This window comes from Alligator sinensis, unplaced genomic scaffold (assembly GCF_000455745.1).
Source record: "Alligator sinensis unplaced genomic scaffold, ASM45574v1 scaffold169_1, whole genome shotgun sequence".
Taxonomy (NCBI): Eukaryota; Metazoa; Chordata; order Crocodylia; family Alligatoridae; genus Alligator; species Alligator sinensis.
This window is the reverse complement of record NW_005841924.1, coordinates 1,672,133-1,698,102: the sequence shown is the minus strand read 5'-3', so window position 1 is coordinate 1,698,102 and position 25,970 is coordinate 1,672,133. Positions and strand designations below refer to the sequence as shown.

Here is a 25,970-nt window from a genome sequence, read left to right as displayed (position 1 = left end):
AGGGAGAGTCCAGGTGTGAGCCGTCTCAGGTCATCATCCATTGGAGGGGTAAGAGACCAAGGAAAGCAGGATAGCATCAGGATGCATAGCTTCAACAACAAAAGTTGCACAGGTAATGAAGGAAATGGATGAATATTATCTAAAAACCCATGGAGTAAACAAATGTTGATGGTCAGGAGCTGATTAAAAAAAGATTTAAAATGAAAATAAAACAATAATATATTCAGGAAGGCAAGATGATTAACATAGAGAATGGAACGCTAATTATAATTTCTCCAAGCTAGGTTTTTCAAACATGATATATGAAAATGATAGTTTCGTTTATATAGTGGTTTATGAGACAACTGATCAATTCTACAATCATCTATAAATATTAATTAATGATACCCTCAAGTGTCTGTTTAATAATGTCTGGCCTAATAAGCTGCAAACTAGGTTCACACAGGGACAGCCATAAACTAATATGGAATTCCCCAGAGGGAGGAAGCAGGAACAGGATGTCGGAGCACATGGAGAAGCCGAGGGAAGTGACCATAGCATGTACATACGTGACAAAAATCGAAGCTCAAACTTAAAAACAAAAGCACCAAGAAAACCGACAGCAAAAGGCTAACTGACATTACATCAGCCATTTCCAAGCCACTGAACAAGACAAGACATAAAAATCATCACAAGAGGTCACTGACATGTAATGGTCAGTCTGAGAGACAATATCACAAATGCTACAATAACTTAGTTGCTGGACTACCCGAGTGAAAGGAAGCAAAATACAGTAAAGATCAACTTCCAATAAAATAGCAGCAGCAACAGCCAAAAGGATAAAACAGTAAAAAGCACCATGGAAAGATAAGAGAAAACAGATTGATAACATCACCATAGAAGCGAAGGGGCTACTAAAAGAGGTGACAGCAAAACACTATATTACCTCAACAAGGTTCTAACTCGCAAGTTTACACCAGCCAGAAGGCGGATAAGGCTAAACAAAGAAAAGCTGACAAGAACAAAGAGCATGTAAGGGGCAGAGCAATCCCAAAATGTGCTAAGTGACTGATTCTCAACCAGGATGATGCAGCACCCAGGATGCCACGGGGTGCTGCACAACGTTAGCACAGTTAAGTGTGCAAGCGCCTAAACAATTCACAAGATAAATCCAGAGATGGCAAAAAGGAATTTGTGGTATCAAAAACAATCTGATCTGTTGTGGTCTGAGTTCTCTGCAATAAAAGAATTACTCTATTATTTTCCTGTCATCAAGAAACAAGTGAAATAAATCTAAGAAGTTGGCATTTTCCTAGGGATGCCTTGGGTCTAGAAAGGTTGAGAACTACAGTGCTAAACAGATAAACGCCTGGAGAAACTACTGACTTAAACACCCAGAGCACAGAGAGAAAAGGACAATGTTTAAAGCCTGGGACATCTGCAAGTGAATGCCCAATCACCGATGTTAGAAGTTTATGATAATGAGCAGGGATCTGGGTTTTCCGTTTGCTACAGAAAAACAGAGATTTGTCCTTTAAAGGAGAAAAATGTGGGAAACTAAGGGTTTTCTCTTGCATGCTGGCACAGTTCCAGCCAGCAAGGCGCTGCTTGTGGCTGGGGAGAATGGGACACAGGGAGCACCACGTACATATGCATGCACACATGCACGCGGCAGCCAGGCAGCGGTGGACAGCACTTTCCTCCAGGCAAGCCTATGGGGATGGGAGGGGAGGGGGTACAGGCAATGTGTTGCGGGGCAGCACAGGCGATGTGGCGGGGGAACGTGTCCCCCGAGATTTCTGCACCTACAGTAGGATGCGGGGCTGCAGCCAGGCTGGACCAGCCATAGCCCAGTGGGCGGAAGGGAGCACAAAGGTGAGGCACAGCAGTGTGGAGTTGTGCCCCTGCTGTTGCCAGGTGGGCAGGGGGCACCTCACCTCAGAGGCCATGGTGGCATGGTGCTCCCTCCTGTACTGGGTTGCATCTGCTGGGCTGCAGAGGGCCACCTGCAGCCCTGCACCCTGCTGTGGGTGCATAAAACTGGATGAAAATGTGCCCCACCTGTTGCGTCATCTGTGCCCACAGATCATGCAATGAATTAACCCTAGGGAACAGAAGTTCCCCAACCAGAGCACCTTCATCTGATACCTCATTTGAAGAGGGTTAATTTTTTGTGCTACTGGCCACTTCAAAAGCACTCTGCATCCGTGCACCTGTGTCATCACGGCATGGCTGCAGAGTGCTTTCAAAGAAAGGGCCAATTGTACAAAAAATGTAACTTCTGCCTGTGCCCATAAGCAGAAAAAAGGAAGCAGTTGAGGCAAAGCCAAAGGAACATCTGCAGACTAGATGTCAAACCACGTGTCATCCTGGTTTTCACCCCATCATGAATGCAATCACCCTGCAGCACTAGTTGGAGCACGACATGGCCCTGTACTAACCTGCCCTCCAGTCCTCAGGTCAAGATATGGAAAACTGAGTCTTCCAGCAGAGTTCCAGGGGAGTTATCACCTCTGGCGCTAAAAAAAGTTCCCAAAAAGAAAAAAAAGGGGGGAGGGGAGCCTGAAAACTGACAGCAGCATCACCTCACACGCCCTCTGCAAAAGGGCCCTTAACTGGTTAAATTCCAGTTAAGTTTCACAGTATAAGTTTTAGCATTCTCACAAGCATTAAAAGCATTTTAAAAAAGCATTAAAAGCTTTAAAAAGTGACAAATTGGGGTCTGGCCTCAGCCTAGGGGTTCTCTGGGAGTGAAGGTTTGCAGGTCGGTTTCCCTTGTGGCACTACTACTAAATTGAGTTGAATTTTCCACTTATAGGTTTTTCCTTCTAGGCCTAATATACCTTGCTAGTGTGGTAGGGCGAGGTGGGGGCTGCATAAATCCTCACCAGGCTAACGTATGACTTGTTTGCTACAGTACACATCCTACGTGTAATCAGAGAAAATCAAAAAGCAACAATCATAAGCTTCAGAGATTTTAAAGAAGGCATTTTAAAGCCTGTCACGATTCACTCTGGAATGTCCTTAATTGTTACAGCATGCTAACAAAAATAATTAGCATCATCAAGGCTTTCTATCAAGGTGCAACAGGCACAGTTAGAGCACATGCCTACTTGAGCAATAGGTGTAACACACAAGGAGGCTCTCTCTCTCACCTCTTCTGTTTGGAGTTGCCATTGATTTCTTCCCAAAGAAAAAGTGCAGACAAATATAACAGGCATTACATGGTTGAACAAAATACAAGAATATTTTGATTTCACCAATGACACTACTCTTAACTTAGAGCACAACCAAAGAACTGGAAGTCTGCATAATGCCTCAGAAATGTAGTTGATAACTATTTATGAAAAAACAAGATCTAACACCCCAACAACCCTCAACCCAAGTATAATGTTAAGCAGCAGAGGAATATAAGAGGTAGGTCAATTCATATACCTCAGCAGGAATACACAAGTCAATGGGGATAACCAAAAGGAAACTGTCTCAAATATGCCAGGCACCAACTTTAACAAAACAGGGCTAAATCCTTACAACTTAAAGACCACTATGAATCTCCAGCTGAAATAACATTTCTACCCTGCCTGTCACAGATGCACATTAAATATGGAAATCCAGCAACTGTACAGACATATCTGTCTTTGAAAGCAAATGGCTCTTTGAAGGCACACAAAATTAAAAAAAAAAAAAGATTAGAAATTGAATGGAACAAATGCATTAAAAATGCCATTAAAAAAAAAATAACCAGAGTGCAACAACTTCGTATCTGCTAAGTTATCCCAGCTTAAAGTTGGAAGTATCTGGTATGTGCATCAACAGTGACATCAAGGCATTTGACATGGCAGACATGCCACTGGGCAGCAGCTGGAAGAACATCTAAGAGAGGGGTCCTGGGAAAGAGGTCTTCATTGAACCATCCTGGGTGAGGGAAGAGCTTATAGTACTAACAACTAAGATATGCAAACAATTACCCACGACAGACAGGGATGGCACAGCCTTGCTCAGCAACATCTGATATGACAAAAAGGATTCAAAATCATATAAAATTAGAGATGCTCAACATGAGATTTCCATAAGCTCTCAGCATTGGTTTAAGTAGGGTGATCATCTGTTCTGGGTAAACCTGAACATTCCCGGTTTCCATAGCCTGCTCCTGGCTGGTAGGTGAAAAGTCCTGGGCCAGAGTCCAGCAGGGAGGCAGAGCGCATGGTTCACCAGGCAGGCAGGTGGGCAGGCACTGCTGCTGCTATGCAGGAACTAGGCAGGCAGACTGGAGTGCTGCCCAACCCAGCCCAGCCTGCCCCCAACCTATAGCTGCTGCTGTGGAGCAGCCAGACTGGGCATGTATTGGTGGGATGGTGCCTGCTCCAGTTCATCCACCTTGTTCCCGCACACAGCAGTGATGCCTGCCCAGCTGCCTACTAAAAGCACTAAAATGTGAGTGTCTGCACAGTGAAGCAGGAAAACTCATGCTAAGTGACCTGTGTCTTATAGTGATGCCACTTAGGGTGTGGAGTATCTCTGAGTCATGCTACCCAGGTCACGTTGCAGAAACAGCAGCCTTGCTCCCAGAGACAAGGCTAGCAATTTGGGTCCTGTGGCATCCTAGGATGCATTGCTCTCAGCCCTCCTGCCAAAGTACTGCTTTGTGTGAAGGGAAGCTCTCTATCCCTAAACTGAAACAAAGGGGCTCACTTTGGTCAGATGGGGACCTGAAATAAAAAATAAAAATAGCATGCATGTCTTTTCTCAAGAGAATCACTTTATTGGAAAGCTAAAAATAAATTTAAGTAGCATTCAGATCAGGTAACGGAAATACAAAAACCCACTCACACTTGGGAGGGTGGGTGTAGGCTGGACCCCAGGAACTGAGCTCTTATTAGGTCTTTAGTTCTCCCAACAAATCAGGTCCATTATTCGCCCCTTCCCCCAGGTTTATAATCATAGTTAATATGATCACTAATGATGGGTCTGTCTACAACCTGAGTACATGTTAATGAGAGGGGTCGATCATGAAGACCCCCTCCCCAGCTAAGTAAAGCATTTGTGGTAAACACTTAACTGTTTAATTAGGATGGCTTTACAAATGTTATAATTTAAGTTTGGACTCTTGACAAGGAGTGCCATTCCTTATGGTAATGGGTTTCAATTGCTTTCTTTGTGTTACTATGGTTAAACACTTAAGTCAATGCTTTTCTGTTTCCACCACCAAAAAACATAGAATCTAGCCTTGCAAGCCTATCTTTATATAAAGTTACCCAAATTTAGTTTGGTTTAAATCATTACAACATGGCTTTTCCTTGTGGGCAGGTCACGCCTGACCAACCTCATTTCCTTCTATGATCAGGTAATTCACCACCTGGATAAGGGAAATGAGGTTGATGTCATATACTTCGATTTCAAAAAGGCCTTTCATGTAGTCTCCCACGATGTCCTCATAGTAAAATTGGGAAAACGCGGCCGAGTACTTTACAGTGTGGTGGCTAAGTAACTGGCTCCGAGATAGGACCCAGAGAGTATTAACTGACGGAACTAAGTCAAAATGGTGGAAGGTGACCACTGGCGTCCCTCAGGGTTCAGTACTCAGACCAGTGCTTTTCAACATTTTCATCAATGATTTGGATTCAGGTGTTAAAAGTGTACTGGCAAAGTTTGCAAACGACACCAAATTATGGAGGAGTGCGGTCATGCTCGAGGACAGGCTTGCAAGGTGGGCAGATTAAAACCTAATGATATTTAACATGGAAAAATGTAAAATGTTCCATCTGGGGAGAAATAATCCGCAACACTTACAGACTCAGCAGTGCTGTACTTGCCAGCACCACAACTGAAAGAGACCTAGGGGTTGTGATAGACCACAGAATGAACATGAACCACCAATGTGATGCTGTAGCTGGCAAAGCGAATAAAACATTGGCATGCAACTACCAATGCATCTCAAGCAAGACTAAGGATGTCATCCTCCCATTCTACTCGGCCTTGGTGAAACCGCAGCTGGAGGACTGTATCCAGTTCTGGGTGCCGCACTTCCGGAAGGATGTGGAGAAACTTGAGAGAGTCCAAAGGAGGGCCACACACATGATTAGAGGTCTGGAGAGCAGGTCATATGAGGAGAGGCTGAAAAACATGGGACTGTTCAGCCCGGAGAAAAGATGACCTAGAGGAGACTTGGTACAGCCTATAAATATATAAGGGGCATACATCAAGGCCTGGGGGAGCATCTGTGCACCAAGGCACCCCAGGGTAAGACAAGAAACAACAGACAAATTACTTGAAGATCGCTTCAGATTGGACATAAAGAGAAATTTAGTTATGATTCAAGTGCCTAGGGTTTGGAACAGACTCCCCCCAGAAGTGGTACAATCACGTATGCCGGAGATCTTTAAAAAACGACTTGACGTACACCTTGCTGGGGTCATCTGACCCCAGCAATCTTTCCTGCGCAAGTGCAGGGGGCCGGATCCGATGATCTTGTGAGGACCCTTCCAGTCCCTAACATCTATGAATTACATAATGGAGAATGTATACAAGACAGAGGCACTTATGCCAAGGCCTCCAATGTGTTCCTAATATCCTGGAGGATCTACCCATCCTCCCAAACTCTACTGCCCAAGGGCTGGTACTGCCTGGGGGTAGGTGGGAACCCCACCAGTGCCGAGTGAGGGGGTGCTGTGGCGGCAGAAGTATGAAGCTGGGAAGCCCACCACTGACCCCTGCCAACCCAATCCCAGCCCCCTCACAACCTTCCCTGGAGAGGGCTTCACCTTTGGCCTAGAACCAAGCAAATCCTGCAGGAAAATTCAATTAACAACAGTTACTCAATGTTAACTGAAATTTTCCCCATGCGGTCTGGCCCCATTTTACCCCAACAATGGCCAGCTTTCTCCTTGCCAGGTGGTTTGATGGGGACTGTGGCACCTCTTGTCTGGGACTAGAAAGGGTGGAAGAGGGCTGTGCCATAGAGGGGTTGGAAGCCAGAGTGCAGAGCTACGAAGGTTTAATATGGAGAGAGCATGGAAAGACACAGCACGCTCCAAAGGCGGCTGGAACAAGAGGGAGAGCTGTTGGAGGTGGGAACTGAGATCAGGTGGGCAGGGTCAGTGGAAGGCTCCCTGCAGCAGAGCTCTCCCCCACAGTAATTCAGGGGGCCTGCAGAGGAAACAAGAGACCCATGGCCTCATTATTTACCGCCTCCCAGCTCCAAGATCCCATTGCTGCAACCCTCTCCCTCCCTGACCCTTGCAGCCAAGGTATCCTTACTCCTAACCGTACCCTGCTTGCCAGTCCCTTAGCAGCAAACGATAGCTGTGCAGGTCAGAGACCATATTACCCATAAACATGCAACTGCTCACAGCACGTTCTAACTTTAGTACTCCATCATATTCCATTGATTTAGCATGGCCTAAAGGTAACATGTAACAAACGCCTTTAACATCAAAAGCAACATAATCTGGCAAATGGTTTTTACTATTTGCATGATTTAAATAGCTGTGCCTTACCCATGGGTATCTTAGGTGGTTTATTCTGCGTTGCTGAGATCCGTCTGGTCGTTTTATTATGGACCTGATTTCATCTACCATTAAGCAACAACTCTGATTAACTTCAACAGAACAAAGCTCAGGTTGTAAATAAGGTAGCCTTAATGGCTCATATACAGAATGCTACACAGGGCCTGCCACATGTCACCTGGCTGTGCAATTGCAGGGATCTTCAGAAGCTGTTATTTACAGCCCAAGCCCCTGTTAACATTAAAGGCAGCTAACCAGAGCTCATCACTGGAGCCCTCATACCTAGGGGAGAGGTGGTTAAAAAAAAAATAAAAATAAGGTGCACACTTGTGCACATTATAGTTTTGAAAGCTCTTATAGAGTTCTACAAGACAGCAAAACCCTCAGAGAATAAAATAAGTCTCTGAAGAGCTGTCTATGTTATACTTGGGAAAGTACCATAATTGATCAGGACGTAGTTCTCTCCAACAGTTCCATGGCAGGAGGATCAAAATTATATAGGATTATAGTATAAGCCAGAAGAATATAGCTGTAGTCTACTGCTGTCATTGGGAAAGATATGTAGGCACTCCCTCCCCTACCCCACCTCCCCACTCCTCAAACTATCCCTTAATTCTACCTCATTTCCAAATAGGATTGCAGCTGCACTGTGGCTCATGCCCACAGATTTTTCTCTAAGGCACATCATGAGCAGCAGCATGATGACATGGATGTGACACTCGCACATCTGTACTCTAACTAGTGATCCAGAAATGTATGGCAATCATATCAGTTTCCTTTAGTGCCATTCGTTCTGGCACCACTGGGGAAGCATTATACAAGGCACAGTAATACACAGATGGTCCTCCTTTGCTACTGTCGGATGATCTCTCCATAAATTTAAATCCCTGTGATTCCGATAACTGTCACTACAGTTCTCAGAACAACATTTATTACTGTAGTTATCCTCTGCTGCAGACGCAGCACAAATATTGTGTTTTCCCAGTTCTACTAAAATATTGCTTTTCTTATTAGTTTCTCTGCAAAATAGCAAGAGTTCAAAGGAAATATTAGTTACTGAGATCCTAGAGACCTATTCCAGCAAAATAATACAACTTTAAGAAAGGTACAAATTTTGGTCTAAAATTATTTAGAAGATTTGCAAAAAATATCATTTCCTATCACGCTCCAGATATTTCTAATGCACATGCCTAAACAAATCAGTCCTCTGATGCCAAAACAAAGATCAGTCTTGGCTAATGTAGTGAATGCTGTGGGAAAACAAAGCTTACATAAAGAATGGGCTCCATACTACAGTCTTACAAACAAGTACAAGAAAATTTTAAATATTCATATTCAACTCTGCCCTCATTGTATTTGGACTAGGATCCCCCCTCCCATACAGATAAAAGCAGTTGAAGGAGGCAAACGAGCAGTATCACTAATTTTTGATTAATCTAATCATCAGGTTCTTTGTTAATCAGGTGCAGTTATCTTCTCCACCAAAGTCTGTAGCTGGTGAAGCCCATGATTTTCCGCTAGGAAACACTCATGAAAGCAAGAGCCAGCCCCTTTTATAAAGAGCAAAAATGAGATTGAAAACAAATCTTGAGGAAAAAAGATATTTTTATTTAACAAAGAAATATAGAGCCAGAAAACCCTCCATGAACTATAATTCCACCATGCTTTGGCCTATTTTTTTTTTCTTCCTGGGCAACTTCCAATTTGATTCAATATATGCATTAGGTGATTTGATTTCCATTCACTGACCAAGTATTAACTAGATGGGCCAAAACCAGAACCTTGAACTTAAACCACAGCAAAAATGACAGTAGAAAGGAAGTGTAGACAGACATAAAACCCATGCTCTAATCCTGCCTTCCTGGTTTTTGGCTATGTACTAGATTCAAAATTAAAAAGGAATTTAATTTCCAATTCAGTACCACCAACACCTCCTGAAAACAGTTGCTCTCATCAGTTCCATACAAGATACCAGAAATCTTTTGAAAACAGTGTATTCATTAGAATTTAACCCTCCCTTGGGGTAGTTCTCATTATACTGTGACATCTCCCTGGAATTTACCACCAATCCAATAATCTAATATAAACTATACCACCTCATCCACCTTCCAATACTTCCACAAGTACTTTTACTTTTCATAATACCTTTTACTTTGTAACTGAAGTCACATTTCTGTTCTCAAGCTCCCCAAGGTGTTTTCCACATGGCTTGGATTCCCCCAAGATCCTATGTGCCTTTCCAGAGGTTTATACCTAATTTCAAAAATCCCACCTACTGTTCTTTTTCAGAGAAGAAAGTGTTCAAATAGGACAATAAAAGAAATTCAGGTTTGACTTCCAATGAAGTCAGTCAGTGAAGCACTTCTGCTTTAAATAGTTTGACTCCACTGATACTCGTTTACAAAGACCACAACAGAATATACTTGATGTATGAATAAGCCCATTCAATAGTTACTTTTTCAAACACATCAAATTTGTATACATAATACTTTACATTTATATGGCACCTCTCTCCAAAAAGGATCCCCAAGAGCTTTACAATGTGCAAGTACTCACAAGAATTACTGTCATGGTCACCTCAGAGAAAAATCATACTGAAAAATTCAAATGAGACTTTAAACTAAAAAAGAATTATGTTGCCACTAATAAATTCTTAGGACTAAGAGTTATCTCCATAATCCCTCTTTTACTACTCTGTAAAGTGTTATGAATATTTATAGCATAATATAAATAAAAAATAAAAACGGTTTACAGTTTTCCAAATCAGATAGGTTTTGCTTCAAAAAACAACTCTGAGGCATTCCAAACAGTAAATGACAGCTACATGAAAACACATATGGCAAAGTAATGGCAATAGCTGCTTGACAATCTAACATGCTCATCTTTTGTAGGATTTTAATACCTCCAAATATTTAAGGAACTTCTAGTGCTGCTTACTAACTAAATACAACATAACCAACAAACATCAATCAACATTACCCTGCAAATACACTCATTCTGGGCTCATAAAATTTTTACCCTTAATCCTGCATTACTTCCTTATCAGGAATTTTCAGAGGTCTGTGGTTACACAACTACAACATACATTACTCAAAGAATATTAAAATAAAGATCTAAAGTTACCAAGTAGGAGCTTCAGGCAGATAAATTCAAGAACAGGGCTAGATTTAAACTCTTATGAACAAGGAAAGATAAAAATTGTGCCTTGAGAAATCTGCTCAGCAAAATTGTTAAGATTCTGTTGTAAGAGAAGGTAAGGTTAAATGCAACTTACTGGTAAGGTTCCTGGTAGAGAAGCATCAAAAAAAGATACCAAAGAGTTAGGGGGTGCTGTAAACTGCACTTGGGAGCCAGAGAAAATCTTGGAGTTGGAATTGATCTGTGCATGAACTTCCAGACCCACCACTGCTCTCCAGGGAGCAACACTGAAAAAGAGGAGAAATAACATATAATTAGTGTGTATCACTCCATTAATAACTAGGAAAATATATACAAGACAAAATAACAAAAAAAAAACTTGCCACTTAATAGTGTGTTGTGATCCTATGCTGCTGCATTGGAGGCCACAGACTAATCTACATCTTTTATAATCTATAATCTTATAAATCTTGAGGCAAATAGTGCGGCCAAGTGTTTTTATTATGTACACATTAAAGATGATTTAAGTAGATGAGAATAAATGTATGAATCTGAAAACTTTTCCATGAAAAGCTGCACTGAAATTAGCAAGGTGAAGGAACATACTGCACAAACCCCCAATTTCGTACCCCATGGAAATTATGAAATCATCATAAATATCAACTGCTTCCCAACTAGTTTGATAAGTCTCCAACAAACAGGTGGCATATTAAATTATGTACACATTGTCAGCTAGTCACTAGCATGCTGGGAAAGGTGGCTCTCCAAAGCAATGTTAGTACCAGATTAGCATAAACATTAGTAGTCTGGTAATAGAGAAATCATCATTTCAACTGGAGAGTGACTGCTCTTTGAACATGCTCTACAGATAAAGCTTCTCCATATCATCTGAAAAGTAATTGCAGTTCTCACATCCATAACCTTTATATGGACAAGAGAAAGAGGTCACCTTTACAGTATGAATGGCTCAATAGTTTCTGTAAGTAATTATCTGGCCTTGTACGAATGAAGTGACACAAATAATATTTCAGTGGTGAAATCACATTTCTATGGCAGGACACTTCAGCAAATATAAGTACCAAGATAGTTATAACAGATAAGTGGGCTATGGAAAAACATTAAACAAATATATCAAATATAGTGTTTCTTTCAAAGGTGAACACAATGCAATTTTTACTTGCCAAGACTTGAATTCTGTGTCTGTCCTCCAATACCTGAGGACATCACTACAGATCACCAAAACTTAATCAAGCATATCCTATATAAATCACTCATTAAAGGAAGGCAGATACTATCATGTAGGACTTTCAGGCATTCAAATAAAGTCTTTTACAACCATTTTTGCTTGTGTATGCTGACTGGAACCATACAAAATTACATTTTTAAAAATGAAGAGCCTTATCTAGTTTTCAACTGCAGACCTATTAGAATATTTAAAGTAACAGTCCTCAATCCTTCAAAAACTTATGCAAACTTTTTAAAGCTTTGCTACCAGGAGTCACCACAATGACTCCAATTAAATCAACTGGAAACCAGTTAAACCAATGAAACGCAGGGCCAGTGAAATTAAGCACGTGCATAAGTAAGTGTTTTCTTTCTGCATTTCCACAATTCGTACTGGATTCAATCAGCAGGTACTTTTTTGTGATGGCTGTAATCTTATGCACCAGAGCTTCAGTTTTCATTTTAAAAACAATAAGAATTTAGCTATTATAGTTCAAAAGAAAAGTCTCCAAAGTATAAAGCAAGCATAAAACAATGCACTGATGATTGCCAGAGTCTGCAGAGGGCCTGAAAGAACAACTCTGATAAATATGGAGAGCTTGCATTCAAAATTAACTTGGAATCTGCATAAATCACTTATGACAATTTAAATATCAATGCTAAATTACTTCGCTGCTGATCAGAGTACACTAGAAAGTGGCAAGATTCTCAGTCCAAAAATGCTTAGATGGCCCTTCTGGCATTCCAAGTCAGTAGAGATTTAGACTGCATCTGCCCCTCCATTCTGGGGCCTGATTGTAGCTCAGACGCAGAGCTAATCAGTTTAGTTTGTGGTTATGGCACATTCTTAGTTGATTCCAGCTATACTAGTGCAATGTTCCGTTTCCAACGTTTATTGAATAACCAATTAGAAACTATTTCCGCCATGGCATGGGACAAATGTCACATGTGTAGACCAGGTTCCTTTTCTACCAAAATCTAAAGTTTGGCCTAATTTTCCCTGCACAACCAACTCCTTTAAAGCTCTTCTCCTTCCTAAGCACAATCTTCAAAGTGTCCCACATGAATCCCTTGATCTTGTGTTCAGATCCATGCAGATCAAAGCCTTGGCTTCCATGGGGGTATGAGGGTTTTCCACAGGTGCACCAGACTGCTGTCCTGTCAACACCCTACAAAGGGCACCAAAACTCCCGATGGCCTTTTTGGGGCTTTCACCCACTGCACTAGGCTCCAGGTGATGCCTACAGACCTATGACTGTCATCCTTAGCTGGGGTCCACAGCCAGAAGTCTCATGTAATAGCCCCTAGTTTTGGGTGCTGGCAAGGCTGGGGGCTTCCCCACTCCCCTAGAAGTCAGGTCTTGAAGTAGTTACTATAGTATGGCATGAATCTTCTGAACTAGCAACAGAAATCATGGACACTGATCTGGAGCTCAGACCTATCTTTTCACTTTCTGATTTAGGGGAATCCTTTTAAGCTGTTGTCCAAAACCAACGACAACTTTCCAGCATTTAAGTTCTTTGTGTCTACCGACTACAATCTACTACTCATACAGTCTTTCAGCTGCTTTTCTTTCATGTAGATGTCAAACAGCCCCAAGCTTTTCGAACAAATCAGCGCTTTGCTTTTTGATTTGGTTCCTGGACGTTTTGTTCTCTCTTCACCTTTTCTCTTACTAAGTTCTAAAGATGACCGATTCCTTCATCTCTCCTCTGGTTTCATTTTTTTTCCTCGCTCTTTCCTGTGCCACTGTTCAATTTCCAAATTGTTAAGGCTAAGCATTCTTTCATAGTTTCATAATTTTTTAGGGGCTGGAAGGGACCTTACAGATCGTCGGGTCCAGCCCCCCTGCACTTGGGCAGCAAGACCAGCAGAAATATGCTTCTACATTCTGCTTGTCCCCAGACTACTCTGAGGTAAAAAGACTTTTTCAGCCTCTCTCTGTGCCTGGACAAAATTAACTATTCCAAGTAGATTTTACCATACCTTCAGCTCTCCTGTAAAATATGAATTTTCATTTCTACCTAGGAGAACTTTTACAATTTCTGCTCCCTCCTATGCCTGATGAAGGGTGTGCGCGCCCAACAGCTTGCAAAAAAATAAAACAATTTGTTTGAATCATAGAAAGTAAGGGTTGGAAGGGAGCTCAGGAGGTCATGTAGTCCAACTCCCCAAAGCAGGACCATCCCCAACTAGATCATCCCAGTCAATATGTAGCTGGTTTGCAAGTATCTAAGTGGTCTAATAAAATATATCACCTCTTCCATGAGTTTTGATTCCTTTTGCCTCCAGATCAATACAGCTACAACCTGGATACCTTCAAAATCAGTCTGCATTAAATCATCGTTCACTAACAGTTTTTTTTCCTGAGGTCTAGTATCCCTTGGGGCTGGTGATGGTTTAGGCTTAGCAATCAGGTAGGGCTACCATTAGGGTTGCCAACCCTGCCGGATTGGCTGGGAGTCTACTGGAATCAGCACTGATCTCCCAGGGACTACTGAATGAAATTCAGGGGATTTTAAATAGGAGATTTAAAGAAAATTAAATCAATTAATAACATTACATCAGGTTGGGAAGAAAAAAATCTCCCAGAATAGTTTCAGTCAGAGTTGGCAACCCTAGTTACCATATTTCCAGTTCCAAAAAAGAAGGCAACTGGGGGTGGGTGGGTATATGATGAAGTATATGCTGGATACAATAAATGACAAGTGTTAATAACCCAGAAATTAAATGTAAAACCAAAATAAAGCCACAGCCCCCCAGCACCAGCTCTCCCAGCAGCTGCGGGGGGAGGGAGGGGAACCCGTGGGCGGGGGAGCTGGGCCAGGTCACGTGGACTCTGACGTAGCCGGCGCGGCTAGGGCAGAACGCGGCAGGGGGGAGGGGAACTCTGCAGGGGCACCCCGTACGGCGGGCGACGTGAGTCCTGACGTAGGCCGACAGGGGAGTTTGTAGGAGCGCCCCAAGTAGACAGGCCTCGCTCTCCCCGCCCGGCCGCCCCGGGCCCTACCCGCTCTGCGTCTCCGCAACCTTCCCCGGCTCCCGGCCGAGCGCCGCGGGCTGCGCCCCGCTGTGCAAAGCTCCTGCCCGGCGGCGCCAGGCCAGCCGACAAAGGCGGCCGCCGCCACTCATGGGAGCCGCCATGTTGACCAGCTTGGGCGGGGATCATGTGACCCCAGCACCGCCCCCGGGTTGGCTCCAGCCCGCTTGTTCCGCGGTCCGTTGGGGGAGAAGTTTGCTATGGTGATGACGCTTCAGTTCGCCAGTAACGGCCGCAGGGGCGTGTGGGGGAGGAGCACGTTTGTGGCAGGCGTGTGAAGCGTGCCCCGCCCCCACAGGGAAGCCAACACGTGGGCGGCGAGGGAGAAGACGGGTTGGGGCGCGGGCTCGCGTCCACGGGCTCGCCAGCGAGGCCAAGGAGCCCGTGGGCGCTGCACTATGAAACTCTGCCAGGAGAGGGCAACGCATGAGGGCCTGGGAGAGGCCCCATGGGCGGGAGGGGACCCCAGGCCAGAGCCTCTTTTCTGGTCAGGGAAGTGCAAAAGCCACAGAAAAGGCCACATAAGTGATTTTGGGCAGAGAACTTTGCTCCCAGGGTTGCTAGGTGGACTGTAATGATCGTACTTGTACAATAATCTCTACCCTTGTACAATGTACAACCAGTATGAGTAAAAGTGTTTAGAATGTACCATCATTTTTGAGGGGTGTAGGCTGTAGCCGTGTTGGTCTAAGTACATAGGCAGACAAGGTTCTTTGGGTGAATCTGATATCTTTTATTAGACCAACTAAATAGTTGGAGAACAATTATTAAGCAAGCTTTTAAACCATCATTTTCGAGGCAGCTCGCTGATGCAGCACATGCAAAACCCAAGTCCCGCTGTGGGGGGGAGTCTTAGCTGACTTCTGGGTGTGCTGTCAGCCCTTTCTTATGATGACTGCTTGCCTCCAAATAAAGAAGCACTTCAACTTTGATGACCCAGTTCTCACTCACTGGCTTCTTACAAGAAGCAAGAGAAAGTAAATTAAGAAAAAGACTTATTTGCATATTCTTTCAGTGTAGCATAGTCTTTCAGCAGATATGATCATTTTGAGCTTCCAGTATGATAATTTCATCTTTAAGACCTGGCAACGCTGTTTGCTGCTCTCTAGTAGACTGGGATCAAGGGGGAAGTGATTTAGCACCGGCATTTCAGTGACATGTGCCAGTCACAAGATAATGTTGAATGGAGTTGAGCCAGGGCCTGGAGGAGGCTGGCAGCTCTAGGGAACAGGACAGGCTGTTCATGAAAACCCCAGAGAAGTCAGGCTGGGAGGGACCTTCAAAGGTCATCTAGTCCAACCCTCTGCCTGAGGCAGGATCATCCCTTTCCAAACTGTCCCGTACAACCTATCATTTAAAACACAGGAGCTCAATCTCTGGCATGTGGGCCAAATGTGTCTGACCTGTGAAGCTCCCCACAGGTTCAGAAGTCTTGTGGCGGGTGGAGTGGTGACAAGTAATGCTGCCTCCCCTCCCTCGCTGCCAGATTCCCAAACCCTGTGAGCTGGGGCATGTCCCCTTCTCCCCCAGCATGGCCAGATTGTGGCTGGGCTGTGCCCCCTTCTCCCCACAGTGTGGTGGGATTGGGGCTGGGTTTTGCCCCTTTCTCCACCAGCACAACTGGATTCAGGCTGGGCCACACCCTTAACCCCCCGCCCCCCAGCTGCATGGGGCAGGCCACACTCCCTCTGCCCCACCCCGCGCAGCCAGATCAGATTTGGATTTGGTCCATGGACACTCTCAACATTGTCCTCTCTTCATTGCCCAAAGTGGAATAAGTTTTGGGCACCACTGATCTAAATTCTTCATAAGACTACCGCTAACTGATGCAACACAAGATACAGCACCCTAACCTACCACAGGTAACCACTGCAGCCGTCATCCACAGTCATAGGCAATTTAAATCTCTCTGTGCACTTAACTGAAATCCCAGATTCCTGGCATCACCTTTATAGTACTGTTTTGCTCACTGGCTTCATTTTAAAGAGGGGGGGGTTAGGTCTTGACTGTGCAGGAAGCTTTGTGTTGTTAGCCTCCTTGTATCCACCTGGACTCCCTTTGGCTTAACAGAGCACAGTCTTCCTAGTCAGAGCTCCCGATAGGCTAAAGCTGTTGTGTATAGATGTTATCCTTGCATCAGGTTTCTTTAACAATTGCCTTCATGAACTCTTCTGGATTTTATTATTCTTTGGTACTTTGGAGGCATCAGTACATCAAATCAGCAGGTCTTTGGTATGGTTTCAGAATGTGGCTTAAGTACATACTGGTGTGAAAATGCTAAATTTTGGATTACTGGACTTGTTTCAAAGCCTGGTATTATGATGTAATAAAACATTTCTGAAATAAGTAGTAATAAGTTAAAAGCTTATAAATATTAACAGCACATTAGGCAGAGTCCTACTCTTATAGGATCTTACTGGATTCTGCCCTTTAATTGCATACTTGAAAAAAAGAGGAATATATAAGAAACTGAAGAGGGTACATATCTTCCATCCCCAAACATCTCCCTTCCCTGGAAGGGTAAGTAAGATTGAAAAAGGCCCCATGTTTATATTGCTGACCCCCCATGCCATAGCAAATGGCTTCCAAAAATAATCCCATAAAAAAAAAAACAAAAAAAAAACCACTTCTGTAGTGCTCTGTGTGCGGGCCGGGAGCAACCCGAGCCCTTTTCGCGCTGCACGCAGGCTGTGGCCAGCAGCCCGGGCACACCGGGGCGGAGAGGGAAGGCCTTCGAGCTGGAATTAGGCACGGACGCGTATCGGTAGTTTTAAAAGATTGTTTACTTACACCGAGATGGCAGTGGTGTAGGCTGGAAAGCTTGCTTAAGTTGCGGTTACAGAGAGAAAAGAAAACAAAACTCGAACCTGCAGGGCACGAGGGTACGTCGCATAGGGTTCCGGCGACGGGAAGATGAAAATACGAGGGTACATCGCAAAGGGTTTCAGCGACGGGAAAGTAAACCTGCAGGACTCGAACCCGGGTAGAAGAGCTCTGGAGTCGTCCAGCAAGGACTCACACGAAGTTTGCTAGGCTCCGTGGGTCCTTCTGCTACATGAAGTTTGCTAGGCTCCGTGGGTCCAGTTTGTTGCACGCGGGAAGGGATACATCTGGATTGCGCTCGGCGACGGGGAGAGGCTAGAGGTTGATCAGACCTCTGTTGCCTGCTTTAAATGCACTGGGTCCGTAAGGATCCACAGCACTTAGAGATCTTCACACAGCATGACATCTCCTCCTCCCTTGTTCATGGAGTCCTCCAACTTGGGTGGAAACCACTCAAGCCTCTTATACGCCTAGCAAGCCAATCACTAGCCGCCATGTGTGAATAATTTAGAACTGGCCAATAATGGGACTCAAATTAGCATACAAATGGCAGGAACTCTTTGCAACGAGCATTTCTGTGCTGCAACAAAGAAATGCACCCTGCAAAGAAAGCTTCAAATTGGCAGGAAATTCTCCCTTGCACCGGGGTTCTCTTTTGCAGCAGAAAACTCCACCGTGCAAAGAAGCTGCAATTTAGCGGGGACAATTTAGCAGTGCCGAAGCACACACAAACAAAAATCACACCCTTTCGGTTGTGACACTCTGTTCCAATGACCAAATAGTAGATGAAAGCTTACTCTCACAGTTACAGGATGTTGATCAATTGCAGACAAGCAAGGCATGATTGTCTTTCCCAGCAGATTACTTTGAGGTAAAGGAATTCTTATTTGTTTCTTTGTGCTTTGGGCAGTAGCATTCAATTTACAATGTGTTTATAGATTATGCTGTGCCTTGGAATAGCTGGAGTTGCATAAAGACATGCATGACAGTGGATCTGGACTAACTGTGTAGACTTCTCTATTGAAGAAGGCAGGTATAAAGGGGAGTTTGCTGTGAAATCAAGTTTCTTATTGATATAGAAATGCACTGGATACCTAAGAGTAAATTGGAATTTCATGCAAGACAAAAGCCCTATATTTATGTATCATCTAAGCAAGGCACACTCTTCTTTGTCCCACTTGAAAGAAGATCCTCCTAAATTTCAGTGTATAGGGTCAGAGATCTCTAAATTCTGCTTTCTTGTAAGCTATGTTTAGCATGCATTCTTATCCCTTTTTGTGAACTGCGAAATCTCCCTGTAGCATATCAGGGAGTGGGGTATTCAGACATGGGGTGTTTTGTTGGATTGCTTGCAGGCTGACTGTAGTATCTTATTTCAGCATGTGTAATAAGGGACAGACAAAAACTTTTGTTGGTTTTTAACATGAAGGGTGTGGCTGTCAGCAGAGTAGAGACCTAGTCTGCCAGATAAAATAGTGTCCTTACATTAGTGGTTCTCAACCTTTTTAGACTCCAGGCACCCTTTAGAAAGTGCCAAATCTTAGCTTTCACTCATTTTTTTGACCATGTTAAAAATAGAGCGATTCTTCTGTTGCAGAGAACTCAAAGACCAAAACAGGTTTGAATGTTTTTGACAGTATGGATGACAGTACTATTTGAGATCTCTGGGTTTATTTTGTGAATCAGATGTGGGTGTTATGCTAGGTGTTTATGCTAAGTTTGTACACCTAATAGTGGTAATATTGCACAGCACCCTTTGAAGGATCTTGCAGCACTCCAGCGTGCTGCAACACTTTGGTTGATAATCACTGTTCTACAGGGAAGATTAACTAGGATTACTGTGTTTGGAAGATAACTATGGTAAAGGAATATTTTCAGGCTTTTAGATCCCCTAAAATTACCTCTGTATCTTGAATGCTGTTTTCTCTACAGGTATATATAAAAATATTTTCCTCATTTTCTGCAGTTTTCAACTGGTTTTCTATACCAGACCAGGCCTTTACTAAAGCTTCTGAAGATAGGAACAAAATATAAATAAAAAAATACATCTAACCAATTTGCCATTATCTTATTAGTGAAATGGAAGGAGAAAGGGAAGTTTCTTTTTGACCCCAGCAGATGATCAACTTAAGCTAAAATGGTTGCCGTATATTTATCAGTTCTGTACTTGCATGTTGTTGTTTAAGTGTGTGGGTGGCCTCAGGGTGGTCTTTCATTAAAGACTGTATTAATCTAGCAATACAAAAATGGCAGAAACTGAGCCAGAGAGTTTTCTTGGGCTGTGTCCTGTGCCAGTGAGATCCTTAGCCCCATATTGCAGGTGTTCTATGCTGACCTTTACATTTCAAACATCAAGAGACAGAGATAATAGATAGAGAGAATAGATTTTGATTTTGGGGATAATTTAACTTTGTTTGAAATGTCATTGTCTTTGTTTTGTTAAATTATCTAGGTGTGCTGTTTTTAATAGGTTTTTGCACCTGCAATTTGAATCGTATGTGGCCCTGAGGTTGGAAAATAATATCTGATGCCCTTAGAAGATAATCCGCTCTGACACAATGCCCTTCTTATGTTTCAGGTCAGTCAGCTAGGGCAGAGTTACTGTTGTACTCATTGGACCTGTGGAAATCTTCAGACAAGTCCCCCCAGGGCACAGTCAACACTGTGTAAGTAGGTGTAGCTCCACTGATTTCATTCCACAGTAGTGGAACTTCAACCATTTCTAATCCTAGTGCCTCTGCTAACCAACTACAAGCAAACTTCTTGCCTTCTAGAATGGTATTTAAGTATTGTGGGTATATTTTTTTAGCAACACTGCTGTGCTGAATTTGATTCTGTGTTATACGGAACTGACCTCCCAAAAACACAGCATGCTCTCGTCTTTACACCATAAGCCTGTACTACTTTGGCCATGATTTTCAGCTGCCTGTCAATTCTCTGTAGCAGGAAACCAATGGTATCACTTTCTCGGTGATCACACCCTTTGGCATTAGTCCCATTATACTGTACACCATCTTAAAGGGCTTTGAACTAAAGCAAGTACTGTAATTTAGGAAGCATATCAGGTTTATGTGTAGGTATTCTACAGTTTACCAAGGAGCAGTCACCCAACTTTATATTTTACCTCACTTCTAAAGTAATGGGATTTACATATTGATATAGCAGAGACAATTGGCAAAATGGCCAGATTGCAGCAGAAAAAATCATTGTTTTGTTTTTGAGCCTCATACAGATGACATTGTTGAAGACACGCATAGAAGAAAATGACTCGCGGTGTTTCAATAGATAAAAGCACTGATCAGTATAGTACTTTCCATTTCATTGGCATCTGCATAAAAATGTCCTTTGATAATGTCTTTCCATTCCTTATTTGCTGTTTCCTTTCTTGTGGGGAGGAGAAAGGAGAAGTGTAGAAGGATTTAGCAGATAGCTCTTTTCTCCTCTCTTCTCAGTTTTTGCTAGTATTTTTGCCTGCTTGTGTTTTCCCCTGTTGTTTTCAGCCAAAATTGCAAAGAGCTGTTATTGGGTTGCTATGTCTGAGGCCTGATATTTCCTAAATTAAGAGCAACAACTCTTGTTACAACTCTTGTTTCAGACTATCTATGACTTTATATATAAGGTCAGAGATATAAAATTTCAACTGCATATGGTTTCACCTAACACAGGCCTAGAGCAAGAACTTTCTCCCTTCACCCCTGGATATAAGGGAAAACCTAAGGTCTTTTGTATGAGGTACATATCTAAGTCCTAATCTTTCAGTGTTTCTAAAGCCAGTGTAACACAGGCTTGCAGGTTAACATAACCGTTTATTTTCAGACAAGCCATCCCATCCAAACTCTGTTTGTAATATAAATTGTCCATCCCAATATTATCTGAAATTGTTTAGGGTTTCAGTTTCATGTGGTCATTTCAATTTGAAGATTCCAGTTGACAGCCTCACCCAAGGAAAAAAATAGACACAAAGACCAATACTAAGTTTGTTTAAGAGGCAAAATTCCAGTGAACCTAGAAATACACATCAAAGGGTTTTCCCTGTAGTGGGACAGCATTAATAATCAACAGAATCTCCAATTATTATTGACTTTATCTCATATGAAATAAGTGAAGGAATTGTTTGACAGAGTTGTTAAGCAACATAATACTTTCAGTAAGCCTGTTATAATAATGGTATTATTTTAGTCTAAAATTAATTTTTTAATCAAAAACACTTTAAAAATAGTCTCAAGTGTTAAATTCCATCAGGAATTCTGCTTTTCATAGAAGGATTTCTTTAAAATGCAGGATTATTTATAGGTTACAAGCAGCTCAAAGAGGTTACATTATAAAAGAAAATGATACTCTAGAGCTTTAGAACAGTGCTGCTTGGGTTGCCTTTACTTTACTCAGTGTAGAGAATTGCTTTTAATTTTCTGAAGCAATAAGAAATACGAATTAAAACTGGTGACCAGATGGAACTTTCTGATTAAGTTTTGTTGTGCTAGTAGTGCAATAAAATAAATGAAGGAAAAGAGAAAAAAACCTGAAGATTAATCCAGTAGGTTCTGACTGAAGTTTCCACTTACTGAAGTGAGATAACCTCATCCCAGCTTTCCCCCTTTTTCCTGCCTGACAACCTGCACCTTGGTATTGTTCCAAAAAACTAGAGTAATTTTTATTTTGAAGAACTTCTATATCTATCATGATTGTTCTGTACCTCCTATAATTTTATGTGTATAAATTCATCATAGTATTTTGAGCCTTTGCTTTATGTATTTATGGGTATATGCTGCCTTAGGTGCATCTCCTCAGTGAGCTCAAAAAAGAGATCCTGATTCTAGTGAAGTCGACAGGAGTCTTACCAATTAATTCAGTTGGTCTCTATGTTCACTGTTGGACTCTTAAATCATTTAGGTGCCCATGAAATATACTTAGGTTCTTATAATACCTTCAGTACATTACACAAAATAAAATTTGCCTTCTGCTTTTGCTCGTTTCCTCTGATAAGTTTCAGGAAATTTTATTTATATGGCATTATCTATTTATAGTGTATTGACAAGCTTTCTGATAATGGTAGCATGGGCATTCCAGTCAAGAAGTGCAAATAATACTTTCTCCTGGAAACAGCAAAAAGAAGTTGCTGCCTTTTACTATACGCCTTGATGCTTCTCTTCCATTTCACAGTTTTGGTTCTCCCAAAACCAGAATCAGGTGTTCAGATACCAAAGCAGTAAGTGTGGTAAAAATGAAATATAAATTAGATGAACAGGTATAATTTTCATGCAGATGCAGAAAGGCTTGTATGTTTCCAATCTTGGTAAGTGCCTGCTCCATGGCTCTAGTATATGGGCATGTTTAATCTAATTTATTGTGTAGAGGAGTATGTGCTGAAGTTACTTGCATGAATTGAGTGATCATGTCCAGTTTTCAACACACCTGAAGAATAAGAACTTTTGTTTTAAGTATAGCACAAAGAACAGCAGCTATGAGATATAAGATTGTGCTACTAATGTACTTATTCATTGAATTTAATGGACATATCTAAAATTGAAAGGATTTTTCATTCTCCTTGACCTGTTTGGAGAATCTGTCAACTACTTCAAAGAGTGGCGTGTTCTGTGGGTGAGAACTGCTGTCCACAGGCAATAGATTAATTTCACATAATATGAGTAGCCATCAGATGTACTGACAGAAATTTTGTAGTTTCTTGGATTAGTTTTGAACTGGTGACCTACAGGTAAAAGCTCTTCTCTGGTATTTTGGCCCCACTGAAGCCGTTAACTTGTCTGAGGCCGGATTTCACTGTCTGTACCTTGTCATCATTACTATTGGCTTTAGTTTGGTATTTTTTACATATAGTATCAAAGTACATCTGTTTTCCATTTTTATTATTTATAGAAAGTATTAAATATTATGCTGCCTTGGGAACACCAGTCATGTAAAAGTTATATACCAGCACATAAAATATATCTTACTGGGATAACTCTTTCTTTTATTTTAAAGGGAGGAAGGAAAGGAGGATTAAGTGTTCTTACTTCTTACATGATCTCAGATTTGCCCTTAAACCTCCAATTATGGGAGTGAGATTGTCTGTGCAGAAATTTTTATTAACCTATCAATCAATAATTGCTATGGGAATGAAGAGTTTCAGCTCTACTAACTGATTAGTAAATTGCAATCTGAAGCCAGACATATAAGAGATGTTGCCTGCTTTGCAATATCAGAACGATGGATCATTAAATTTTAATAAATTGGATAATCTTTGAAGTTTATATTTCCTCCTTGCTTTACGAAGTACTGCAGTGTGTGCAAAGAATTCAATTCAAGGTAGCTCACACAACGCAATTTCTCTGTGTGAGAAGGTTTGTCACAAAAAACTCCCAGGGACTTCAGTGAGAGTTTGCATGAAAAAAAATCTGCAGGATTGGTCCCAAAACTGCTGCAAAAGCAGGAGCTAAAGAGTTGGCTTTTAATATCCTGTTTTAACATTACCAAGATTATTTCTAGGCCAAAGAGACATCAGAGACCAACCCTATTAATTTTCTCCTATGTCCCTCTTCTCTTTTTCTCCCCTTGTCTCTCCTCTTAAACCATTAAAGTTTATAATAGTGGTAATAGCTTGTACTTATTGTAATATCTTCCCTTATCATCTCCTGATGCTAACCCTAATAGTCTGAGTAGTGCTAATGGTATATATTGTCATTGTTAGGCTTTTCTTGTAAGACAGCCTTTAATCTATACCAGAGGCCCACAACCCATGGCCCATGGGCCAGATCTAGCCTGTGAAGAGATGGGATTGGACCCACGGCATCTCAGGGAATCAGCAGCACACTCCAGCCTGGGGCAGAGAGGAGTAATTGCTGGGGTCTTACTACCTGCTGTATTCTGTTTATTTTCACTGCTGCAGCAAGGGAGGCAGTGGCACCTCTATAGCCCTATTGCTTGCTTTTATTCTATCTATTCTCTTTGTGGCATCTACTAATCTCTGGGGGGGGGGAGGAAGGGCTTTAGGGGTGTGGCACACAGCAGCAACTGGGTCACAAGCAAGTGGTTTACAGTGGCAGAAGGTTGCCAATCCCAGATCTACGCTCTATATACTTGCCTTGTTACTATGCAGACCAGAAGTACATTGGTGTGGTCACTAGGGGGGTCTCACCAGCATTTTCAACAATACACTTAGTCTTATGAGGAGAAGAAATACTCTGCCACTCACTTGATCACTCATTGTTTTACCATTCTTTACCAAAAGTAGCTATTGCTCGACCTTAATTCTAGACTAGGATGCTGTGTCAACTGTATAGTGGAAGGCTGTGTCATGTACCAAGCACTGAGGGCATGATTTGGTTATTACTTACTGCATTTCTAAAATAGAAATTTAGTAATAGTTTAAAATACTGAAGCAACAACAGGGGCATAACTGCTCTTTTGGACAGACGTACATGAAATTGTCTAATACACGGATGAAGTACCTTCTAGTCATTAGTGTTTTCCTCTTTTGTCATACAAGATCTGACTTTGTACCATGCCATCAAGAACAGTGGTCTCCAACCTTTTTAAGTAGGAGATCACCTTTAGTATTTAAAAGCAACCCAAGATCTACTGTGCGCCACTGCCGCCATCCCTTCCGCCCAGCAGGTAAGTCTATGGAGCAGGAAGAGGTGGGGCAGATCAAGGCAGAGGGACAAAAAAAAATTGGGGGGGTGGGGGTGCGTTTCCCTAGCAGATAAGTCCCACCCAGCCAAGGCCCCACTCAACTTACCCCTGCTCCTGCCTCTGCAGCACTGTCCCTCACCACAGGGGCCTTGGTCTAGCCCCCGCCCCTTCCCTTCCCCATGAACTGACCTGCTGGGCTGGGGGTGTGTGCGTGAATGCACATGGGCACTCAGTGCCCCACCCCAGCCTTGGATCAACTTCAAGAGGCTCCGAGATCCACCGCAAGAGGCTCTGAGATCTACTGGTAGATCAAGATCCACTGATCTAGGAGCATTTTATGACATTCATAAGAATCAAATATATGAATTTACCATTTCTTTTGGAACCTCTGATAGAAAGATTTTGCTCTCTTCTTTCTCAAACTCTTCTGAAAATTTGGAATTGAAAATTAAATTGAGAAAAGAAAAAAAATACAAGACAAAAATTTAGTATTTGGATAATTTGTTGATTGTAAGACTAAGAGTGTATACTGTTGCTTTTGTTATACACAAATATATGATGCAAAAAACCCAAAGATGCATATTTAGTCTGGAGGTCTTTTATCATAAAAAGCAAGAAAGAACAGCACAAGA

The 25,970-nt window shown here is 42.3% G+C and overlaps 1 protein-coding gene across 3 annotated transcripts in view; it reads right to left on the bottom strand.

Annotated features, from left to right (window-relative positions):
• The window catches only part of GATB (glutamyl-tRNA amidotransferase subunit B), a 69,959-nt gene extending 54,939 nt beyond the window's left edge, over positions 1-15,020 (bottom strand). For 2 of the 3 annotated variants that reach the window (XM_025198527.1, XM_025198526.1), the window contains exons 1-2: positions 14,105-14,844; positions 10,759-10,909 (exon numbers count right to left, since the gene is read on the bottom strand). Coding sequence is in view for 1 of the 3 variants with exons in the window: in XM_006019170.3 (XP_006019232.1) it covers positions 10,759-10,909; positions 14,857-14,990 (285 nt within the window). In the remaining 2 variants the exon portion in view is untranslated. The other variant, XM_006019170.3, reaches the window with a different exon arrangement.
• Positions 15,021-25,970: the final 10,950 nt, after the last annotated feature.